The sequence below is a fragment of the Salmo salar genome, chromosome 02 (genome assembly GCF_965601325.2).
Source record: "Salmo salar chromosome 02, fSalSal1, whole genome shotgun sequence".
NCBI lineage: Eukaryota > Metazoa > Chordata > Actinopteri > Salmoniformes > Salmonidae > Salmo > Salmo salar.
In genome coordinates this window covers 77075001-77099730 of record NC_138292.1, presented here as the reverse complement: position 1 = coordinate 77099730, position 24730 = coordinate 77075001, and the positions used below count along the sequence as shown (strand labels likewise).

Below are 24730 nucleotides of genomic sequence, written 5' to 3'. Positions count from 1 at the left end.
CTGGAGGGTTGGTCCTTATTCCTGGAGGGCTGGTCCTTATTCCTGGAGGGCTGGTCCTCATTCCTGGAGGGTTGGTCCTTATTCCCGGGGAGTTGGTCCTCATTCCTGGAGGGTTGGTCCTTATTCTGGGAGGGTTGGTCCTTATTCCTGGAGGGTTGGTCCTTGTTCCTGGAGGGCTGGTCCTTATTCCTGGGGAGTTGGTCCTTATTCCTGGAGGGTTGGTCCTTATTCCTGGAGGGCTGGTCCTTATTCCTGGAGGGTTGGTCCTTATTCCTGGAGGGCTGGTCCTTATTCCTGGAGGGCTGGTCCTTATTCCTGGAGGGTTGGTCCTTATTCCTGGAGGGTTGGTCCTTATGCAATTTCAGACAAGATATCCAGATGTATTTTAACCCTCAAGCTACCAACATATTTTACATACACCACGTGACTAAAAGTATGTGGACACGTGATCGTCGAACATCTCATTCCAAAATCATGGGCATTTATATGGAGTTCGTCCCCCCCAGTTTCTGATATAATAGGTTATCTGGGAAGGCTTTCCAACAGATGTTGGAACATTGCTGTAGGGACTTTCTTCCATTCAGCCACAAGAGCATTAGTGAGGTCGGGCACTAACTATCATTAGTTGCGCATATATAACATGTAAGGGATATACGCCAACATTCTGTACATTACTTTGTAAATAATGGAAGACGCAGTGCGGAGTTCATTTTGCCAAGGTAATGTACAGAACTGAGGCATTTATCTCGCTTATACCACAGTTGCCAAAGAAAACAATACTAAAGCACACATTTACCGGTGGCAACGCCCTTGCTTGCTAGCTAGCCAACTAAATTCGGCTAACGGTCACCATCTCTGTAGAGAGAATAACAGCAAAGTAGCTGTATTTGCGTTTCATTAAGCTGTTTTCTATTGAGATTATTTTGGATACATCCATAACAATGAGCTGATGATGCCCAATGTTGCCTGGTTGGCATAGCTAAAAAATGTTGCCTTCATGTCAGGACATTTGACAAGGAGTTCGCATTGCATATCAAACACTAAGCTAGAAGCTAGCTAAATAGTTTGTTGTCAGAAAACCTGCCAAAAATATCAGTTGCTGAAAACAGCTGGTCAAACTACAAACATTTTGGAGGATTTGACAGCATAACGCCACTTGCTTCATGACTGCAACAGTAAGGACCATTGAAATTCATGGACATCAGATGTTACAAAAAAAACAAGTCTCTGCAAAAACAAATCAGTGCTAGCTATCTACGTGTATCTTCATTGGACCTGCGTTTACAATGTATCCAATTTCTGTTTGTATGGTTGTTGGTTTAGCTTTCGGTAACTTTGTAGCAAGTAAGGTCTGCAGGTGTAGGTGTATATTGCGGCATGATTGCTAGGTGGACCGATATCTTTTCCAAATGTCCCGATATCTTTTCCAACTGTCGCAATATCTTTTCCAACTGTCCCAATATAATTTCCAACTGTCCCGATATCTTTTTTTCCAACTGTCCCGATATCTTTTCCAACTGTACTGATATCTTTTCTAACTGTCCCGTTATCTGGTTTTAATGTCCATTATAGAACATTCCCTTCTAGCTAATCAGAAATGAGTATTCAACAGTGCTGTGGTATAATGGAAGATATTATAGGAATTCGGGTGTTTATATAACATTTTTGATAGAATAACTTTTTTTGACAATACACACCAATACAGCACTACAATATGTGTACATTAGTAGTAGTTATCCCCAAAGGGCTGCTGGCGAGGCAGCGACTACTCTTCCTGGGTTCCAAACAGGAATCAAACACAACAAATAAAATACATGCTATACATAGAACTACATTTACAATGTAGTCATTCAGCAGACGCTCCCGTTCAGACAGACCACCCAATGTAGTCATTCAGCAGATGCTCCCGTTCAGACAGACCACCCAATGTAGTCATTCAGCAGACGCTCCCGTTCAGACAGACCACCCAATGTAGTCATTCAGCAGACGCTCCCGTTCAGACAGACCACCCAATGTAGTCATTCAGCAGACGCTCCCGTTCAGACAGACCACCCAATGTAGTCATTCAGCAGACGCTCCCGTTCAGACAGACCAGCCAATGTAGTCATTCAGCAGACGCTCCCGTTCAGACAGACCACCCAACGTAGTCATTCAGCAGACGCTCCCGTTCAGACAGACCACCCAATGTTGTCATTCAGCAGATGCTCCCTTTCAGACAGACCACCCAATGTAGTCATTCAGCAGACGCTCCCGTTCAGACAGACCACCCAATGTAGTCATTCAGCAGACGCTCCCGTTCAGACAGACCACCCAATGTAGTCATTCAGCAGACGCTCCCGTTCAGACAGACCACCCAATGTAGTCATTCAGCAGACGCTCCCTTTCAGACAGACCACCCAATGTAGTCATTCAGCAGACGCTCCCGTTCAGACAGACCACCCAACGTAGTCATTCAGCAGACGCTCCCGTTCAGACAGACCAGCCAATGTAGTCATTCAGCAGACGCTCCCGTTCAGACAGACCCACAGCAAGTGCATTCATCTGAAGATAGACAGGTGAGACAATCACATACTGTATCACAGTTGTATCCCAACCACGTATCACATAATACAATACATAATATATAAACATGTCTGTGTGTCTCTTCACAGTCCCCGTCGTGCCATTACGTGTTTCTTTTATCAGATTTTTTTAAATCTGGTTTTATTGCTAGCTTGAGTTACCTGGGGTGGCAGAGAGTTCCATGAAGTCATTGCTCTATTTAAGGGATTAACTCTAGGAGATATTTGGGCATTACTACACACTATTGTGAAGCTTTATCGCTTGGATGTCACTGCCCCCAGCACCATAACAACTTGCCACATGTTTTCTGTCAGGTTGAACATTGGGTGGTCTGCCGTGGGTCAGTACATTCGGTGTCCACTGGGGTCAGCTTAGGACATAATTTCATATCCCCATAGCAGTGTTTTATCGAGTTTCCTGATTGAAAGTGAACCCACAGTTATGACTGCAACTATTGTTCCCTGCAGGAGGGAAACGAGGTACAACAACTGTTTGGCCCCGTACTGCCCAGTTCTTGGCCTGGCGAAGAGCGTTACTGAATTGAAGAAATGACTCTGGGCTTCCTTGTCAGGCGTTATTCTAAAGTTCTTCAGAGGGATCAAACCATAGCTGTGTTTTACCTTGTTTTCCTCCTTCAGGGAACTGTAGTTATAGTCAACAGTGTATGTTTTCTGTTCTACCTGTTCATGATTAATTAGAGCCACCTGGTGTCCCAGGTCTAAATCTGTCTATAAATAGAGGGAATGTATTACATGTAAAGCAGTGGAACTCGAACTGGATGGCTTGAAGGTCCAGATTTGAATATGAGGGGCCATACTGTAGCTGGAAATGGTTGTGTGGTCGAGTAACATCTCTGTTCCTCCTCCCTCCTTCCCATCTCTCTCTCTCTCTCTCTCTCTCACACTCCTCTCTCTCATCTCTTTATCTCATTCTGTCCTCTCCCCCGCTCTCTCTCTCACTCCTCTCTCTCTCTCTCTCTCTCTCTCTCTCTCTCTCCTCCCCCACAGGTCTTCATTTCACTCTGCTAGGGAACGTAGAGGCCATAGTATGTAGTCAGGGTCTCATATCCCATCAGAATAAATGTATAGATGCAGATGAATGTACAGATCTGGAGCATGGCCCACCGCCCTGTGGAAGCTACTCAACGTGTTACAACACACAGGGGAGCTTCTACTGTCAGTGTCTACCTGGGTTCATATCCACAACAACTGTCAACTTTACCTTTCCTGGACAGTGTACTGGTGAGTATTTTATTGTGCATGTTACAGTGTGTGTGTGTAAATGTTACATGTGGAGGGAAAACATTACTTTGTCAACGTCTCCTTATCTTTGATGTTCTGCGTCGTATTGTGAGTTTGTAAAGCATGTGAATGATGACTGGGGGATGGGTGCATTTAATAGGAACCAAACGGAAGCACACAGGGAGGGACCTACCTGAAATTGTCCAATAGAAACTCACATTTTCGTTGCTAAACACTCTCCGTTGCAAAACATTCTGCTACCGTGTTCCACTAATTAATACACCCCATATTTCCTTTTCTCTTCAGATCTCAATGAGTGCCTGGAGAAACCACAGGCTTGTGGCAGCAACACCATTTGCGTCAACACCATTGGGAGCTTCAACTGCCGGTGTCAACCTGGGTTCAGATCTAATATAACCAACGTCACTAGACACTGTGCGGGTGAGTTCATCAACAGGTTATCATTGGTGTGTGTGTGTTCTTAAAACTGCTGGTTTGTTTACACACTATTACTGTGATGTTGCCATGTCGGCGTGTCAACGATTGTTGTGGAGACCCTGTTTGGTTTGCGCCAGTGTGATTAACAGGTGAGACAGGTGTGTGTGCGTGTCTATGTGTCTCTCTCTTTTCTCTCTCTCTCTCTCTCTCTCTCTCTCCCTCTCTTATTATCTCTCTCTCACTCCCTCCCTCTCTTATTATCTCTCTCTCACTCCCTCTCTTATTATCTCTCTCTCTCTCTCTCCTCCTCTCAATTCAATTCAAGGGGCTTTATTTGCATGGGAAACATGTTAACATTGCCAAAGCAAGTGAAGTCTCTCTCTCTCCCTCTCTCTTATTCTCGCTCTCATTTTCTCTCTCTCTCTTTCTCGCTCTATGATCATCCTTCCCCATCTCCTCCTCCTCCTCCTCCACATTATCGTTATCATCATCATCATCAATCCCGCACCCCCACCCCCCCTCTCCCTCAGACATGGATGAGTGTAATGTAACTGCTGGTATCTGTGGAGTGGGTGGGACCTGCGATAACCTGGAAGGAAGCTACGCCTGTCTCTGTAACCCTGGACACAGTAACTATGGCAACAAAAAGGCTCAGTGCTCAGGTGAGGGCAGAATCTGCCATGTAAATGTAATTATGTAATTTGGTACTATGATGCACTGCTTCACACGACACAGCACCATAACTTTGTCTCTTAGAAAAGAAAGGCCTGGATTTTATTTGTTACAGCTATATTTAACGTAACATTTGCCATCTAGCAGACATCTTTATTCAAAATCGACCTCCAACTTACAAGTGAGTGGATATATTTTCGTATGGGTGGCCCCAACGGGAATCGAACCTAAAACCCTTGCAGCAATGGCCATGCTCTACTAACTGAGCCACACAGGACCACATGACTACGCATTGTGTTAAAGAGGTCACTACCCTCACTAATCCCAATGCTACTTCCCCAAACAGAGGTTACTGCCGTGCTACTGCAAACCAACCCAATAAGGACAGGCCTGGGTTCAGTTTTACTGTATAAAGCACAGATAGTGATGATCAGTAGGTTCATGTCACGGGTTCCTTTTACTCCAAATTGACAGTAGAAAATGCAGGGGACCCCACTTGGAAACATGATATTCCCTAGGTAACGCTGTGCTTTCATATTCACTCTAGTTCCACTGCTTTAGCTCCTGCAGGCTGTGCAGAGTAATAATGACATGAAAGAACATTCTAAGAGTGTAAGAGGTCATTAGTTTACCTCATTTCAATTGCAGGAGACTCCACATGGAGTCCGGAGCCCACGTTTGGGAACCACTGGTCTATGTAAAACAGATCTGAGTGCATAGAGTAGGGGCTTTTTGTTGGAAACTGACCAATTACTGGTTGATGCTGGAAATGATGATCATTAAAGGGCTATGCACTCTTAGAAAAATGGGTTCCAAAATGGTTATTCGCCTGTCTCCATAGGATAACCTTTTTTGGTTCCAGTCAGAACCGTTTTGAGTTCCATGTGAGGTTCTACCTGGAACCAAAAAGGGGTTCTTCAAAGGGTTGTCTAATGGGGACAGCCGATTAACCCTTTTAGGTTCCAGATAGATTTGTTTTCTAAGATTGTGATTATATTACAGTAGAGGCTGTACTCGGTTGGAAACTGCCCCATTACTGGGTGAGTCTGAATATTGATGTTCATTCGGGGCCTGGTCTATGTAAAACTGATCTGAGTCCAGTGCTAATATACCAGTATAGGGGATGTCCTCTGTTGCTGTAGATTACAGGCTCTATGTTCCACTGGCAGCTTCCTATTTCTAGTGCTGTGGCCCAAATGGCACCCTATTCCCTATATAGTGCACTACTTTTGACCAGAGCCCTAGTCCCTATATAGTGCACTACTTAAGACCAGAGCCCTGTTCCCTATATAGTGCACTACATTAGACCAGGGCCCGATTCCCTATACAGTGCACTACTTTAGACTAGAACCCTATTCCCTATATAGCGCACAACTTTAGACTAGACCCCTATTCCCTATATAGTGCACTACATTACATTTACATTTAAGTCATTTAGCAGACGCTCTTATCCAGAGCGACTTACAAATTGCTTCTGAAGGCACTGTACAAGGACAAACCATGACAGTCAACATTTTTATAAAACAGTTTTATGAGTGTGCCCAGTTATGCCATTCTAGGCAAGATCAACACATGCCATCCGTGTCATGTATAGTATGGCAGATAAAGATTTCAAATGGGTGAATAGACTAGAATAAGGATGTGTATCATGCAGAGCTGGTGCATTTTAGCTGAACTTGCTAATTCAGTAAGACCTGGAAACGAAACATCATTGGCAACTATTCACATCGGCAAGTTTAATGTTGCAATCACTAGGCAGCCAACTGCCTATAGTAGGAAACAGATTTCTAACTTATAATAAGTCACGTATCTAACACATCGCAACACCACAATTTCTTAAAATTTGATTTTAAACCTAACCGCACTGCTAACTTTATGCCTAAACTTAAATGAAGACCAAAAGCACATTTGTTTAACATAATTTTTAAGACAGACAATTTTGATTGTGGCTGTGCCATCTAGTGGAAACCTATCAGTATTCAACGAACGCCTACTACATTAGACCAGGACCCATAGTGTACTATATAACAGGGTGTCATTTGGGATGCATACTAGGATGGTTACCACGGTAACATTTCAGCACTCGTGTGCTGTGGGTTTCTGGGTGTTTTAATCTCCACCTCAACTTCCTCTCTGTCTCATGTCTTCATTTGTATCTTAGTTAGTTGGTATCTGATGGTAAACATGGTTACCCATGGCAACAACTTGGATCTACTTTGAGCATGATAAGGATGTGACAGTTTTCATTTGTATGTGTTGTGTTGTTGTGCAGGTGGTGTGTTGTGTTTTGGTGATGTGTTGTTGTGCTGGTATGTCGTGTTGTGGTGTGTTATGGTGTTGTGTTGTGCTGTGTTGTTGTGCCGGTGTGATGGGTGTGTTTTGTAATATGTTTGTGTTGTGCTGTGTCGATCCCGGTGTGACAGTAGTGTTTTGTGTTTCCTTTAGTACTGACCTGTGACCAGTTCAAAGCAGATGAGACTCCTGGACAGGTGAGTTTTACAGTACCTGGACCTGATGAGTCTTTATACAGCAGCTGAACCCATATACATAGAATCTCTAATTATGGCATCATTGACTTGAATGTGGAGGCCCATTCCACTTATTCTAGTTCTGTAACTGAACCATCTTTGAATGGGGAGGCCCGTTCTACTTATTCTAGATCTTTAGTTGAACCATGTTTGAATGGGGAGGCCCGTTCTACTTATTCTAGATCTTTAGTTGAACCATCTTTGAATGGGGAGGCCCGTTCTACTTATTCTAGATCTTTAGTTGAACCATCTTTGAATGGGGAGGCCCGTTCTACTTATTCTAGATCTTTAGTTGAACCATCTTTGAATGGGGAGGCCCGTTCTACTTATTCTAGATCTTTAGTTGAACCATGTTTGAATGGGGAGGCCCGTAGACCCATAGAATCTCCATTATGGCATCATTAACTTGAATGGGGAGGCCCGTTCTCTCTCTCTCTCTCTCTCTCTCTCTCTCTCTCTCTCTCTCAAGGACCACTTTGGAAAGAAGTGTTTTAATTAATACTTTTAAGTGCTATCTTCTGGGAAAACAATATATGTCTTAAAATATACGTTTTTACCCACAATAAGTCAATTAAATTCTCCTCTCAGACTGTCCCAGGTTTAGCTGGTCTCCTGTCTCTGATGAGGAACAGCTGTCTGGCGTTAAGTAACTCTGGGGACGCAGCCGGAGGGAGACTGACTGGAGAGATCCTACTGAAGGTTAAACACATACACACACACACACATACACACACACACACACACACACACACACACACACACACACACACACACACACACACACACACACACACACACACACACACACACACACACACACACACACACACACACACACACACACAATACCTGTTTCCTGTTTCTACTTCCTGTGTGTAGAATGTCTATACAGAGATGGATAGCTTCCTGTCTCAAGGTATCCTAAATAACAGCCGGGAGGTGAGTGAGTTGCTAGGCACCGTGGAAGACGCCATGAGGTTCATCGGGCCACAGCTGAGAGACAACCACACCACCATGGAGACAGACCACACAGGTAACACACACACACACACACATACACACACACACACACACACACACACACACATTCTCCTTTTTCTTACTCCTTGTCCTTGTACATAGCGACTGAGCTTGCAGTGAGGAGGGGACAGACTCCGCCCACTGGGCCAATCAGCCTGGCCAATGACAACGCTCGACTGGACACCAGCTGGGAGACAGCAACCGGCAATGGGACATACCCAGGTAGGCTACTCTTCATCATCAGCATCATCATCATCATCACCATCATCTCTATAACTAAGTACTCTAACATTTAGTACCATTAACTTTCCAAAACGTCCCATGTTGCCCAGAAATGCTGGATTCCGGATTTCATGTTCATTCCCTCTTTATTCCAGGAATCTACCAACCAGGAAACCTGAAAACCTGGGAATTTTGGGAAGTTACAAGAAATTCTAGTGACTTGTTTCTTTCTGTGCTTCCCAGGTTTCGCTCTGGCTGGGTTGGTGTGTTACAAGACAGTGGAGAGATCTGTCAACAACTCCTTCCAGTACCTCACTGACACAGACACAGACACAGACACAGACACAGGAACCGCCACAGCATCAAAGCCTAGCTACCAGATCAGTTCCAAGGTGGTAACAGCTCTCGTCAGTAACCCAGCAACAGACCACCTCACCCAGCCTGTCATCCTCACCTTCAAACATCTCCAGGTATCATTTAATAATATTATAATAGCTGACGTTAGATATGATGTATGTAATTATTATAGCATATATTAATCGTACATCTACAGCCAGGACTGGTTTCATATACATTTTCAATTACTAGCTAGATTATACAGTGCTGTGAAAAAGTATTGGCCCCATTTTTAATTTTGTCTACTTTTGCGTATTTTTTATACTGAATGTTATCAGATCTTCAACCAAAACCAAATATTAGATATCACTCAATTCCCTGTGTGAAAAAGTAATTGCCCCTTACACTCAATAACTGGTTGTGCCACATTTAGCTGCAATGACTGCAACCAAATGCTTCCTGTAGTTGTTGATCGGTCTCTCACATCGCTGTGGAGGAACTCTGGACCACTCTTACCTGCAGAATTGCTTTAACTCAGTGACATTTGTGGGTTTTCAAGCATTAACTTCTCTTTTCAAGTCCTGCCACAACATCTCAATTGGGATTAGGACTGGACATTGACTAGGCCATTCCAAAACTTCAAATTTGTTGCTTTTTAGCCATTTTCATGTAGATTTAATTGTGTGATTTGAATCATTGTCTTGCTGCATGACCCAGCTGCACTTCAGCTTCAGCTCACAGACAGATGGCCTGACATTCTCCTGTGGATTTCTCTGATACAGAGCAGAATTCATGGTTCCTTCTATTAAGGCAAGTCGTCCAGGTCCTGAGGCAGCAAACCATCAAAATACCACCACCATGCTTGACCGTTGGTATGAGGTTTTTACTGTAAAACGCAGTGTTTAGTTCCTCTCAAAGGACCACACAACACGCCGTCGCGTGACTCCAAGTTTACTTTGATATGATGGTTATTATATCAATATTTGTGTATAAAAGCATTTCCTTGTAATTAGTTTGGTCAACAGTTGGAAAGTTTACCAACGAATGTTCTGTTTCCATCAGGCCTGTCATGACATTTTATATCCCACATGTACTTTACTCGCCTAAAAAGGTTGGACCTGATCACAGACGATGTCCTAACAGATAAAAATGTTGTTTTGCTCTTGCTGCCTCCTGAAATCAAGAAACAGTTGTCTAAGAAGTACTTAGCCAATGTTTCATCCTCCTGTCTAACGCTCTCCTCTTTTTCTCTCTCTCTCTCTCTTTCCCACCCCAGGTGAGGGTGGAGTCATCAGAAATGAACTATACCTGTGTGTTCTGGTCGGAGGGGCGTGTCCATGAAGAGGGAGGGGCGTGGTCAAGGAGTGGCTGTACCAAAGTCACGTCTAACGCTACACACACCGTGTGTTCCTGTACCCACCTTAGCAGCTTTGCTGTTCTCATGGCCCTCTACCCTGTAAAGGTACACACACACACACACACACACACACACACACACACACACACACACACACACACACACACACACACACACACACACACACACACACACATGAGTTAAAGGCTGTGTTGTTGCAAGTTGACACATGTTATCCAACTGAGGCTTTATTCGCATGGATAGATAATAAATACAAGTGAAATAAACAATAAAAAATATACAGTAAACATTACACAAAAGTTAAACATTTCATATTATGTCTAAGTACAGTGTTATAAGGATGTTCAAATAGTAAAGTACAAAAGGTAAACTAAATAAACATAAATATGGGTTGTAATTACAATGGTGTTTGTTCGTCACTGGTTGCCCTTTTCTTGTTGCAACAGGTCACACATCTTGCTGCTGTGATGGCACATTGTGGCATTTCACCCAATAGATATTGGTGAAATTATCAAAATTTGATTTGTTCCCTCCCTCCCTCCCTCCCTCCAGCACACCTTTGAGCTGTGTCTGTTGACGTGGCTGGGTCTGTCGGTGTCTGTGGTGTGTCTGTTGCTGTGCATCCTGACCTTCTGGATGTGTCGGTCCATCCAGGGGACACGCACCACCATCCACCTCCACCTCTGTGTCTGCCTCTTCATCGCTGACCTCGTCTTCCTCAGCGGTATCTCTCACACACAGAGCAAGGTGGGTGTAGGGATGTGGGGACTGTGTGTGTGTGGGAGATGTATGTGTGTGTCTTCCACACAAGCACCTCACACACACAGTGGGTAACGGACAAAGATCAAGGTGGGTAACGGACAAAGATCAAGGTGGGTAAACGGACAAAGAACAAGGTGGGTAAACGGACAAAGAACAATGTGGGTAACGGACAAAGAACAAGGTGGGTAACGGACAAAGAACAAGGTGGGTAACGGACAAAGAACAATGTGGGTAACGGACAAAGAACAATGTGGGTAACGGACAAAGAACAAGGTGGGTAACGGACAAAGAGCAAGGTGGGTAACGGACAAAGAGCAAGGTGGGTAACGGACAAAGAACAAGGTGGGTAACGGACAAAGAACAAGGTGGGTATCGGACAAAGAGCAAGGTGGGTAACGGACAAAGAACAAGGTGGGTAACGGACAAAGAACAAGGTGGGTAATGGACAAAGAACAAGGTGGGTAACGGACAAAGAACAATGTGGGTAACGGACAAAGAACAAGGTGGGTAACGGACAAAGAACAAGGTGGGTAACGGACAAAGAACAAGGTGGTTAACGGACAAAGAACAAGGTGGGTATCGGACAAAGAGCAATGTCGGTAATGGACAAAGAGCAAGGTGGGTAACGAACAAAGAACAAGGTGGGTAACGGACAAAGAACAAGGTGGGTAACGGACAAAGAACAAGGTGGGTATCGGACAAAGAGCAAGGTGGGTAACGGACAAAGAACAAGGTGGGTAACGGACAAAGAACAAGGTGGGTAATGGACAAAGAACAAGGTGGGTAACGGACAAAGAACAATGTGGGTAACGGACAAAGAACAAGGTGGGTAACGGACAAAGAACAAGGTGGGTAACGGACAAAGAACAAGGTGGTTAACGGACAAAGAACAAGGTGGGTATCGGACAAAGAGCAATGTCGGTAATGGACAAAGAGCAAGGTGGGTAACGAACAAAGAACAAGGTGGTTAATGGACAAAGAGCAAGGTGAACAAACACATTTAAAGGATGAGTTCAGTGTTTTCTAACTTAATAATGTTAAATGGTTCCTCACCCTGAAAGTCTATTGGCCAGGAGAATCTGGAATCCATGGTTCAGTTTTCTTTACAGCAACTACAAATGTAGCCAGTGTTAACTTTAGCCATCACTCCTCCCATCTCCTCCTCTCCTCCCTCTTGCCCCTCTCCTCCTCTCCTCCTTCCTTCTCTCTTGCCCCTCTCCTCCCCCTGTCTTCCTCTCCTCTCGCCCCTCTCCTCTCCTCCCCCTGTCTTCCTCTCCTCTCGCCCCTCTCCTCCCCCTGTCCTCCTCTCCTCTCCTCTCCTCTCCTCTCCTCTCCTCTCCTCTCCTCTCCTCTCCTCTCCTCTCCTCTCCTCTCCTCTCCTCTCCTCTCCTCTCCTCTCCTCTCCTCTCCTCTCCTCTCCTCTCCTCTCCTCTCCTCTCTCAGGATGGATGTAGGGTTGTAGCAGGTCTCCTCCACCTGTTCTTCCTAGGATCCTTCAGTTGGATGTTGTTAGAGGGGGTTCAGCTCTACCGCATGGTGGTCCTGGTCTTCAACACTACCATAAGGTTATTATTTTATTTTATATATTTATCAATAAATATGTGTTATTATATTTTTATAGTATATATTTGTCTATTTTCATTACACATTCATCTTATATTCATATATATATATATACAGTATAATGTATATTTTATGTATTTCATTATACATGTGTTTTATATTTCTTATCTATTATATATTATATTTTATTACATATATTTCTTACAACTTAGTTTTTTTATTTTGCTATTTTATGAAGAGCTTGAGCTGCATTTTGTCTGTGATATGATATACAAATAAATAAATTATTATTATTATTATTGCTGTTATTATTACAAATAATGCTGTTATTATTGTTATTATTATTATTATTATTAACGTAAACTTCTGTACCTGTATTTTATGAATCTCTGTGATTCTTCTTCTTACTGTAGATCTCTGTACCTGTATTTTATGAATCTCTGTGATTCTTCTTCTTACTGTAGACCTCTGTACCTGTATTTTATGAATCTCTGTGATTCTTCTTCTTACTGTAAACCTCTGTACCTGTATTTTATGAATCTCTGTGATTCATCTTCTTACTGTAGACCTCTGTACCTGTATTTTATGAATCTCTGTGATTCTTCTTCTTACTGTAGACCTCTGTACCTGTATTTTATGAATCTCTGTGATTCATCTTCTTACTGTAAACCTCTATACCTGTATTTTATGAATCTCTGTGATTCTTCTTCTTACTGTAGACCTCTGTACCTGTATGCTGTGGGATATGGACTGCCACTGGCTATAGTCATCATCTCTGCTATCACCTACCCAGATGGATATGGTACCACACAACAGTGAGTCTGAGTCTCTAACTGTGTGTGTGTGTGTGTGTGTGTGTGTGTGTGTGTGTGTGTGTGTGTGTGTGTGTGTGTGTGTGTGTGTGTGTGTGTGTGTGAGTGAGTGAGTGAGTGAGTGAGTGAGTGAGTGAGTGAGTGAGTGAGTGAGTGAGTGAGTGAGTGAGTGAGTGAGTGAGAGAGAGAGCCTGAGAGCAAAGCAAGGGATAATTCAACCAAAGTACAAATGTACATATTTGTGTCTTTACCCTGTAAGCAGTCTATGGACAAGATATAACAGTAATCAGTTTGGTTTAGTTTCTTGGCACTGTTTCCACATGCTAATGCTTCAGCGTTTGTGGCATAAATCCCATTTAAGACAAATGTTAGCATTTTTTTGCCCATCATGTTGTCCATATACTTCTTACAGTGTAAGGACATTAATGTGTCATTTTGTAATTTGGGTGAACTGTCCCTTTAAGACATCAGTGTGTGTGTGTCAGCTGCTGGTTGATTCTCGGGAGAGAGGTTTTATCTAACATAAATATAACATGTAAATAACACCAGATAACCTAATTCTAGCTTTAATCAAACCTTATTCCAATGTTATCCTCTCTGTTTGTCAGCTGCTGGTTGTCTCTGGAGAAAGACCCTTCTTTTAACCTAATTTAGAATTACAATCAAATCAATATTTAATTGTCACATGCTCCGAATACAACAGGTGTAGACCTTACCGTGAAATGCTTACTTACGAGCCCTTAACCAACAATGCAGTTCAAGAAATAGAGTTAAGAAAATATTTACTAAATAAAGTAAATATTAAAACAAAACGTAACACAATAAAATAACAATAACAAGGCTATATACAGGGGGTACCAGTACTGAGTCAATGTGCGGGGTTACAGGTTAGTCGAGGTCATTTGTAAATGTAGGTAGGGGTAAACGGGAGGAGGGAGGTCAACGTAAATAGTCATAGATATAACATGTATATAACCCAAATCTAATGTTATCCTCTCTGTGTGTCTCTGTCAGCTGTTGGTTGTCTCTGGAGAGAGGATTCATCTGGAGTTTCTTCGGCCCAGTGTGCACCATCATCATTCTCAACGCTTTCTTCTTCATCATCACTGTCTGGAGGCTGGCCCAGAAGTTCTCTAGTCTCAACCCTGACCTCTCCAACCTACACAAGATCAAGTAAGGAGAGAGAGAGAGAGAGAGAGAGAGAAATGAAGGGAATGTGAGCGTGAAACTGAGAGATGGATGGATGGATGGACGGATGGATGGATGGAGGGATGGATGGATGGAGAGACAGAGAGAGAGAGAGAGAGAGAGAGAGAGAGAGAGAGAGAGAGAGAGAGAGAGAGAGAGAGAGAGAGAGTAACCTATACACTCGGAGTCTGGAAGGAGAGTTTAATGATGGAGGGTGGGAGAAAGAGAGAGAGTGTAACCTATACACTAGGATTCAGGAAGCAGGTACAGAAGGAGAGTTTAACCTGTCTGGGGTATGTGGGACGCTAGCATCCCACCTGCGGGACACACTCGCCAACAGCCAGTGAAATAGAAGGGCGCCAAATTCAAAACAACAAAAATCTCATAATTCAAATTTCTCAAACATACAACTATTATATACCATTTTAAAAATACACTTCTCGTTAATCCAACCACAGTGTACAATTTCAAAAAGGCTTTACGGCGAAAGCATAACATTAGATTATGTTAGGACAGTGCCTAGACAAGAAAAACCACAGAGCCATTTTCCAAGCAAGGAGAGGCGTCACAAAAACCAGAAATACAGCTAAAATGAATTACTAACCTTTGATGATCTTCATCAGATGGCACTCATAGGACTTCATGTTACACAATACATGTATGCTTTGCTCAATAAAGTTCATATTTATATCCAAAACCCCCATTTTACATTGGCGTGTAATGTTCAGAAATGTTTTGCCTCCCAAAACTTCTGGTGAATGAGCACATCAATTTACAGAAATACTTATCATAAACGTTGATAAAATATACAACAGTTATTTAAAGAATTATAGATACACTCCTCCTTAATGCAACCGCTGTGTCAGATTTCAAAAAGGCTTTATGGCAAAAGCAAACTTTGCAATAATCTGAGTACAGCGCTCAGACATCAAAACGAGCCATACAGATACCCGCCATTTTGGAGTCAACAGAAGTCACAAATAACATTATAAATATTCACTTACCTTTGATGATCTTCATTGGAATGCACTCCCAGGAATCCCAGTTCACCAAAAAAAATGTGTTTGTTTCGATAAAGTCCATATATATGTCCAAATACCTCCTTTTTGTTTGCGCGCTCGGCCGAGTAATCCAAATCCACTGTGCTCGTGCAGTATGTTCAGAGGAAAAGTCACAAAAGTTATATTACAGTTCATAGAAACATGTCAAACGTTATATTACAGTTCGTAGAAACATGTCAAACAAGTCCCTTGTCTTCAAAAAAGAAAAGGAACACAGCTAACTCTCACGGGAGTGCGCACCACTGAGCTCATGTCATTTTCTCAGTCATCTGACTCCAGGACCTCTTATTCTCTCCCCATTCACAGTAGAAGCATGAAACAACGTTCTAAAGACTGTTGACATCTAGTGGAAGCCTTAGGAAGTGCAAAATGACCCGATAGACACTGTATACAGGATAGGCAATCACTTGAAAAACCTCAGATTTCCACACTTCCTGGTTGGATTTTTCTCAGGTTTTTGCCTGCCATATGAGTTCTGTTATACTCACAGACATCATTCAAACAGTTTTAGAAACTTCAGAGTGTTTTCTATCCAAATCTACTAATAATATGCATATCCTACCTTCTGGGCCCGAGTAGCAGGCAGTTTAATTTGGGCACGCTTTTCATCCAAAATTCCGAATGCTGCCCCCTACCCTAGTGAAGTTAATAATGAGAACAAGCAGAAAAACACAACAGGAGCAGCGTACCGAACGTGAATGAAACCAATACTGCCTGAAGACAGGCTACTGAGGGCTAAATAAACGGGAAGAAATCAAGGTAATGATGAAGTCCAGGTGTGCGTATCGATGGGGATCAAGTGGGCATAACGATGGGGAGCAGGTATGAATAACGACTGGGAACAGGTGTGCGTAACGATGGGGAACAGGTGTGCATAACGACGGGGAGAAGGTGTGCATAACGATTGGGAGCAGGTGTGCATAATGATGGGGAGTATGTGTACATAACGATGGGGAGCAGTGGTGCATAGCGATGGGGTGCAGGTTTGCATAATGATGGGGAGCAGGTGCTAATAACAATGGGGAACAGGTGTGCACAACGATGGGGAGCATGTGTGCATAACGATGGGGAGCAGTGGTGCATAATGATGGGGAGCAGTGGTGCATAATGATGGGGAGCAGTGGTGCATAATGATGGGGTGCAGGTGTGCATAGCGAAGGGGAGCAGGTGTGCATAACGATGGGGAGCAGGGGTGCATAACAATGAGTAGCAGGTTTGCATAACGACAGGAAGAAGGTGCTAATAACGATGGGGAGCAGATGTGCCTAAAGATGGGGAGCAGATTTGTGTTATTAATAATGGGGAGTAGGTGTGCATAACGATGGGGAGCAGGTGCTAATAACGATGGGGAGAAGATGTGCATAACGATGGGGAGCAGATTTGCATAACGATGGGGAGTAGGTATGAATAACGACTGGGAACAGGTGTGCGTAACGATGGGGAACAGGTGTGCATAACGACGGGGAGAAGGTGTGCATAACGATTGGGAGCAGGTGTGCATAATGATGGGGAGTATGTGTACATAACGATGGGGAGCAGTGGTGCATAGCGATGGGGTGCAGGTTTGCATAATGATGGGGAGCAGGTGCTAATAACAATGGGGAACAGGTGTGCACAACGATGGGGAGCATGTGTGCATAACGATGGGGAGCAGTGGTGCATAATGATGGGGAGCAGTGGTGCATAATGATGGGGAGCAGTGGTGCATAATGATGGGGTGCAGGTGTGCATAGCGAAGGGGAGCAGGTGTGCATAACGATGGGGAGCAGGGGTGCATAACAATGAGTAGCAGGTTTGCATAACGACAGGAAGAAGGTGCTAATAACGATGGGGAGCAGATGTGCCTAAAGATGGGGAGCAGATTTGTGTTATTAATAATGGGGAGTAGGTGTGCATAACGATGGGGAGCAGGTGCTAATAACGATGGGGAGAAGATGTGCATAACGATGGGGAGCAGATTTGCATAACGATGGGGAGTAGGTGCTAATATTGATGGGGAGCAGATGTGCATAACGATGGGGAGCAGATTTGCATAACGATTGGGAGCAGTTGCTAATAACGATGGGGAGCAGATGTGCATAATGATGGGGAGTAGGTATTATTAATGATGGGGAGTAGGTGTGAATATCAATGGGGAGCAGGGCTGCATAATGATGGGGAGCAGATGTTATTAACGATGGGTGAGCAGGTGTTATTACTGATGGGGAGCAGGTGTGCATAACGATGGGGAGCAGTTGTGAATAACGATGGGGAGGAGAATGAAAAATTATGGGGAGCAGGTGTGAATAACGACGGGGAACAGGTGTGCGTAACGATGGGGAGCAGGTGTGCGTAATGATGAAGTCCAGGTGTACATAATGATGGGGAGAAGGTGTGCATAATGATGGAGAACAGGTGTGCGTAACGATGGGGAGCATGTTTGCATAACGATGGGGAGTAGTGGTGCATAACGATGGGGTGCAGGTGTGCATAACGATGTGGTGCAGGTGTGCATAACGATGGGGAACAGGTGTGCGTAACGATGGGGAGTATGTGTGTGTAACCGATGTGAAATGGCTAGTTAGCGGTGGTGCGCGCTAATAGCGTTTCAATCGGTAACGTCACTCTCTCTGAGACTTGAAGTAGGGTTTCCCCTTGCGTCGCAAGGGCCGTGGCTCTTGTGGCGCGATGGGTAACGATGCTTCGGTGGGTGTCAGTTGTTGATGTGTGCAAGGGTCCCTGGTTCGAGCCTGGGTTGGGGCGAAGAGAGGGACGGAACCTACACTGTTACATGTGCATAACGATGGGGAGTAGTAGTGCCTAACGATGGGGTGCAGGTGTGCATAATGATGTGGTGCAGGTGTGCATAACGATGGGGAGCAGTGGCGCATAACGATGGGGTGCAGGTGTGCATAACAATGGGGAGGAGGTGCTAATAGCGATAGGGAGCAGATGTGCATAAAGATGGGGAGCAGTTATTAATGATGGGGAGTAGGTGTGCATAAAGACGGGGAGCAGATATGCATAAAGATGGGGAGCAGGTGCTAATAACGATGGGGAGCAGATGTGCATAACGATGGGGTTCAGGTTTTATTAGTGATGGTGAGTAGGTGTGAATAACAATGGGGAGAAGGAGTGTATAATGGTGGGGAGCAGATGTTACGAACAATGGGGAGCAGGTGTTATTACTGATGGGGAGCAGGTGTTATTACCGATGGGGAACAGGTGTTATTACCGATGGGGGGCAGGTGTGAATAACGATGGGGAACAGGTGTGTGTAAAGATGGGGAGCAGGTGTGCATAACGATGTGGAGGAGGTGTGCATAATGATTGGGAGCAGGTGTGCGTAATGATGAAGTCCAGGTGTGCGTAACAATGGGGAACAGGTGTGCTTAACGATGGGAAGCAGTGGTGCATAATGATGGGGTGCAGGTGTGCATAACGATGGGGGGCAGGTGTGCATAACGATGGGGAGCAGGTGCTAATAACGTTCAGGAGCAGATGTGCATTAACCTCTCTAGGGTCGGCGGGACGAAATCGTCCCACCTACTCAACAGCCAGTTGAATCCCGTGGCGCGTTATTCAAATACCTTAGAAATGCTATTACTTCAATTTCTCAAACATATGACTATTTTACACCATTTTAAAGACAAGACTCTCGTTAATCTAACCACACTGTCCGATTTCAAAAAGGCTTTACAGCGAAAGCAAAACATTAGATTATGTTAGGAGAGTACCCAGCCAGAGTTCTGTTATACTCACAGACACCATTCAAACAGTTTTTGAAACTTTAGGGTGTTTTCTATCCAAAGCCAATAATTATATGCATATTCTAGTTTCTGGGCAGTAGTAATAACCAGATTAACCTCTCTAGGGTAGGTGCACCAAATCGTCCCACCTACGTAACAGCCAGTGTAATCCTGTGGCGCGATATTCAAATACCTTAGAAATGCTATTACTTCAATTTCTCAAACATATGACTATTTTACAGCATTTTAAAGATAAGACTCTTGTTAATCTAACCACACTGTCCGATTTCAAAAAGGCTTTACAACGAAAACAAGCCATTAGATTATGTCAGCAGAGTACCCAGCCAGAAATAATCAGACACCCATTTTTCAAGTTAGCATATAATGTCACAAAAACCCAGAAGACAGCTAAATGCAGCACTAACCTTTGATGATCTTAATCAGATGACAACCCTAGGACATTATGTTATACAATACATGCATGTTTTGTTCAATCAAGTTCATATTTATATCAAAAACCAGCTTTTTACATTAGCATGTGATGTTCAGAACTAGCATACCCCCCGCAAACTTCCGGTGAATTTACTAACAATTTACTAAATTACTCACGATAAACGTTCACAAAAAGCATAACAATTATTTTAAGAATTATAGATACAGAACTCCTCTATGCACTCGATATGTCCGATTTTAAAATAGCTTTTCGGTGAAAGCACATTTTGCAATATTCTAAGTAGATAGCCCGGCATCACAGGGCTAGCTATTTAGACACCCAGCAAGTTTAGCCTTCACCAAACTCCGATTTACTATTAGAAAAGTTTGATTACCTTTGGTGTTCTTCGTCAGAATGCACTCCCAGGACTTCTACTTCAATAACAAATGTTGGTTTGGTCCCAAATAATCCATAGTTATGTTCCAACGGCGGCGTTTTGTTCGTGCGTTCAAGACACTATCCAAATGGTAAATAAGGGTCACGCGCACGGCGCATTTCGTGACAAAGGATTTCTAAATATTTCATTACCGTACTTCGAAGCATCTCAACCGCTGTTTAAAATCAATTTTTATGCCATTTTTCTCGTAAAAAAGCGATAATATTCCGACCGGGAATCTGCAATTAGGTAAACAGACGAAAGAAAATAAAGCATGGGGTCGACTCGAGCACGCGCCTAAGCCCTTTGTCCTCTGATCGGCCACTTGCCAAAGGCGATAATGTGTTTCAGCCAGAGGCTGCCTCGATATCGTTCAGCTTTTTCCCGGGCTCTGAGAGCCTATGGGAGCCGTAGGAAGTGTCACGTTACAGCTAAGATCCTCAGTCTTCAATAAACAGAGGCAAGAACAACACCACCTTGTCAGACAGGCCACTTCCTGCATGAAATCTTCTCAGGTTTTTGCCTGCCATATGAGTTCTGTTATACTCACAGACACCATTCAAACAGTTTTAGAAACTTTAGGGTGTTTTCTATCCAAAGCCAATAATTATATGCATATTCTAGTTACTGGGCAGGAGTAGTAACCAGATTAAATCGGGTACGTTTTTTATCCGGCCGTGTAAATACTGCCCCCTAGCCCTAACAGGTTAAATCGGGTACGTTTTTTATCCGGCCGTGTAAATACTGCCCCCTTCCCCCAACAGGTAAAGATGGGAAGCAGGTGTTATTAATGATGGGGAGTGAGTGTGCATAACGATGGGGAGCAGGTTTGCATAATGATGGGGAGCAGTTGCTAATAACGATGGGGAGCAGATGTGCATAATGATGGGGAGCAGATTTGCATAACAATGGGGAGCAGTTGCTAATAACGATGGGGAGCAGATGTGCATAACGATGGGGAGCAGATGCTAATAACGATGGGGAGTAGGTGTGCATAACAATGGGGAGCAGGTGTTCTTAATGATGGGGAGTAGGTTTGAATAGCAATGGTGAGCAGGGCTGTATAATGATGGGGAGCAGATGTTATTAACGAAATACAATATTCCCTCTCTTTAGGAGAGACACCTCTGAGTGTGAGCCACATGGAGTTAGAAAACAACTATTTAGCTCTCCACTTCTCCTCCCTCTCTTCCTCCTCCTCCCCCTCCTTCCTCTTTCCTTCCCCTCCCTCCTCCTTCTTTCCCCCTCCTCCTCCCTCTCTCTCCTTGTCCTCCCCCTCCCTCCCCCTGTTCTCCCACCTCCTTCTGCCTCTACCCTCCTTCCTTCTCCTCTCTCCACCCCTCTCCTTCCTTCACCTCATTCTCCTCCCTCCACCCTCTTCCTCCCTCCCTCCTTCCTTCCTCCCTCATCCTCCCTCCTCCCCACTTCCCTCCTCCCTCCTCCTCCCTCCTCCTCCCTCCCTCCTCCCCCTCCTTCCTCCCTCCTTCTTCCTCCCTCACCCCTCCCTCCTCCTTCCCGTCCTCCCTTCTTCCTCCACCCTCCTCCTCCTTCCTCCTCCCTCTCTCTCTCCAGGGTGTTCACAGTGACAGCAGTGGCCCAGCTGTGTGTGTTGGGTACTATGTGGATATTTGGAGTGTTCCAGTTCCAAGAGGAGGGGACAGTGGTCATGACATATCTCTTCACTATCCTCAACTCTCTACAGGGAGCACTGCTGTTCATCATGCACTGCCTACTGAACAAAACGGTATGGTATGGATTGGTATGGGGTGTGTGTGTGTGTGTGTTGTGTGTGTGTGTGTGTGTGTGTGTGTGACACTGTGCTCTGCTGCCCCCATCAGGTGAGAGAGGAGTATTGCAAGCTGCTGTCCTGTATCTGCACACCACAGAAGAAGAGATACTCAGAGGGCAGCACTACCAACCCTTCCTCCAGCCAATCCCAGGTACACACACACACACACACACACACACACACACACACACACACACACACACACACACACACAAAACCACTTTCATTAAGTTAACCTCTGTCCTTTGACCTTTTTCTGTCCTAGGGGTCAAGGAGCGCAGAGAACACATCGGAGTCGCAGAAATGACGTCACCAAACCCCCATAATGCACCTCTTTACTCCTCCCATAACAAAGGTTCCCACTACATGGCCAAACTGTGAAGTCAAAATGTTCGATATCGTAAACATTTATGAAAACAAATATTTGCGTTTCTGATATAGCATCTTGGCCAGATAGTGACAACCCAGAAACACTCAGACCGAGGATAGTACTGTTCAGGCCAGGTTAGTAGAAAATGTGTCAAACTAGCCCGCCGGATAGTAAAATATGTAGTCCACTAGCCAGGTTGGCCAGTGACCAAAATCCTTCAGTTCCATCCCTGATTAGACACTTCATATCAAACTTGATGTTAAGCAATGTCTTATCAAGCATTAGGTTATCCAATCACAAGTTATATGATCTTCATGTCATCCAATAGGAATCCATATCATCATTATGTCGTCCAATAGGAATCCATATGATCTTTATGTCATCCAATCAGAAGTTATATGATCTTCATGTCATCCAATAGGAATCCATATCATCTTTGTCATCCAATCAAAGTTATGATATTTATGTCATCCAATAGAAATGAATATCCTCTTTATGTAATTATCACAACCACAAAAGAAAGGTACTATTTTACACCACTTCGATGAAACCATAAACATGAACAACATAAGCTTTCTTCCTTTACATGAATGTGATAGATTTATAGTAATATTTATTACCAAGAGCACAAGATGGGGTGAATTTCTACACAAATAAATCCAGAGGGATTTAGAAAACCATTATGTGAAGAAATGTGTTAGTTGTGACCTAATGGACTGTTATACTGTAAAGGTGTCTTTAACACTTTATTAATCACTTTTAAGAATAAGCCTTTATAAATGAATATACATGTTTATAAATTATTATAAATGTTGTACATTTTTACGGATTGGAAGGCTGGTAATATTTACACATTCTTATAAATGTTTACAAATTTAATTGTAAATAGTTTATAAATTGTTAACCTGTCTGCGCTAGGTGGGACGTCAGCGTCCCACTCTATTCAACAGCCAGTGGTTTTCTGTGGTGCGAAATACAAAAACCTTACAAATGCTTTAACCTCTATGGTCCACCTACGTAACAGCCACTTGCAGCCTGTGGCGCGATTTTCAAAACCTTAAAAATCCTATTACTTCAATTTCTCAAACATATGACTATTTTACAGCTATTTAAAGACAAGACTCTCGTTAATCTAACCACACTGTCCGATTTCAAAAAGGCTTTACAACGAAAGCAAAACATTAGATTATGTCAGCAGAGTACCCGGCCAAAAATAATCACACAGCCATTTTCAAAGCAAGCATATATGTGACAAAAACCCAAACCACAGCTAAATGCAGCACTAACCTTTGATGATCTTCATCAGATGACTCTCCTAGGACATTATGTTATACAATACATGCATGTTTTGTTCAATCAAGTTCATATTTATATAAAAAAAAAGTTTTTTGCATTAGCATGTGCTGTTCAGAACTAGCATACACACCGAAAATTTCTGGTGAATTTACTAAATTACTCATGATAAACGTTGACAAAATACATAACTATTATTTTAAGAATTATAGATACAGAACTCCTTTATGCAATCGCTATGTCAGATTTTAAAATAGCTTTTCGGCGAAAGCACATTTTGTAATATTCTGAGTACATAGCTCGGCCATCACGGCTAGCTATTCAGACACCCGCCAACGTCGGGGCTCACAAATCTCAGAATTACTATTACAAAAATTGGATTACCTTTGCTGTTCTTCGTCAGAATGCACTCCCAGGACTTCTACTTCAACAACAAATGTTGTTTTGGTTCCAAGTAATCCATAGATATGTCCAAATACCTCCGTTTTGTTGGTGCGTTCAGGTCACTATCCAAAGGGTAACGTGCGAGCGCATTTCGTGACAAAAAGTTTCAAAATGTGCCTTTACCATACTTAGAAGCATGTAAAACGCTGTTTAAAATCTATTTTTATGCAATTTTTTGCATAAAATAGCGATAATATTCCAACCAGACAACGTTGCATTCATTCAAATAGGGAAAGTAAAAATGGCCAAGTCTCGTGGCAATGCATCTCCAGGCTATGAGTCCTCAGGCAGTCCACTGACATACAGGGCTCCTATACTTTGCCCAGAGACAGGAGACGCCCCAATCCACTTTCTGGCGGCTTTAGAGAGTCAATGGAAGCCTTAAAATGTGTCAGGTAACAGCACAGATACTGTAATTTCGATAGAGATGCAACAGAAGGACCACAAATTGTCA

At 43.5% G+C, this 24730-nt stretch overlaps 1 protein-coding gene across 3 annotated transcripts in view; it reads left to right on the top strand.

The window, feature by feature from the left end:
* LOC106582062 (adhesion G protein-coupled receptor E5) overlaps positions 1-23362 on the top strand; it is a 90054-nt gene extending 66692 nt beyond the window's left edge. For 2 of the 3 annotated variants that reach the window (XM_082967239.1, XM_082967234.1), the window contains exons 6-20: positions 4110-4244; positions 4772-4903; positions 7359-7402; positions 8030-8140; positions 8321-8474; positions 8564-8683; positions 8927-9153; positions 10296-10481; positions 10950-11144; positions 12603-12724; positions 13442-13537; positions 14549-14707; positions 21953-22124; positions 22219-22320; positions 22435-23362. In XM_082967239.1, the coding sequence (XP_082823365.1) occupies positions 4110-4244; positions 4772-4903; positions 7359-7402; positions 8030-8140; positions 8321-8474; positions 8564-8683; positions 8927-9153; positions 10296-10481; positions 10950-11144; positions 12603-12724; positions 13442-13537; positions 14549-14707; positions 21953-22124; positions 22219-22320; positions 22435-22476 (1997 nt within the window). In that variant the 3' untranslated portion in view covers positions 22477-23362. Of the gene's footprint in view, positions 1-3569; positions 3804-4109; positions 4245-4771; positions 4904-7358; positions 7403-8029; positions 8141-8320; positions 8475-8563; positions 8684-8926; positions 9154-10295; positions 10482-10949; positions 11145-12602; positions 12725-13441; positions 13538-14548; positions 14708-21952; positions 22125-22218; positions 22321-22434 lie in introns of all 3 variants that reach the window. The other variant, XM_045709936.2, reaches the window with a different exon arrangement.
* Positions 23363-24730: the final 1368 nt, after the last annotated feature.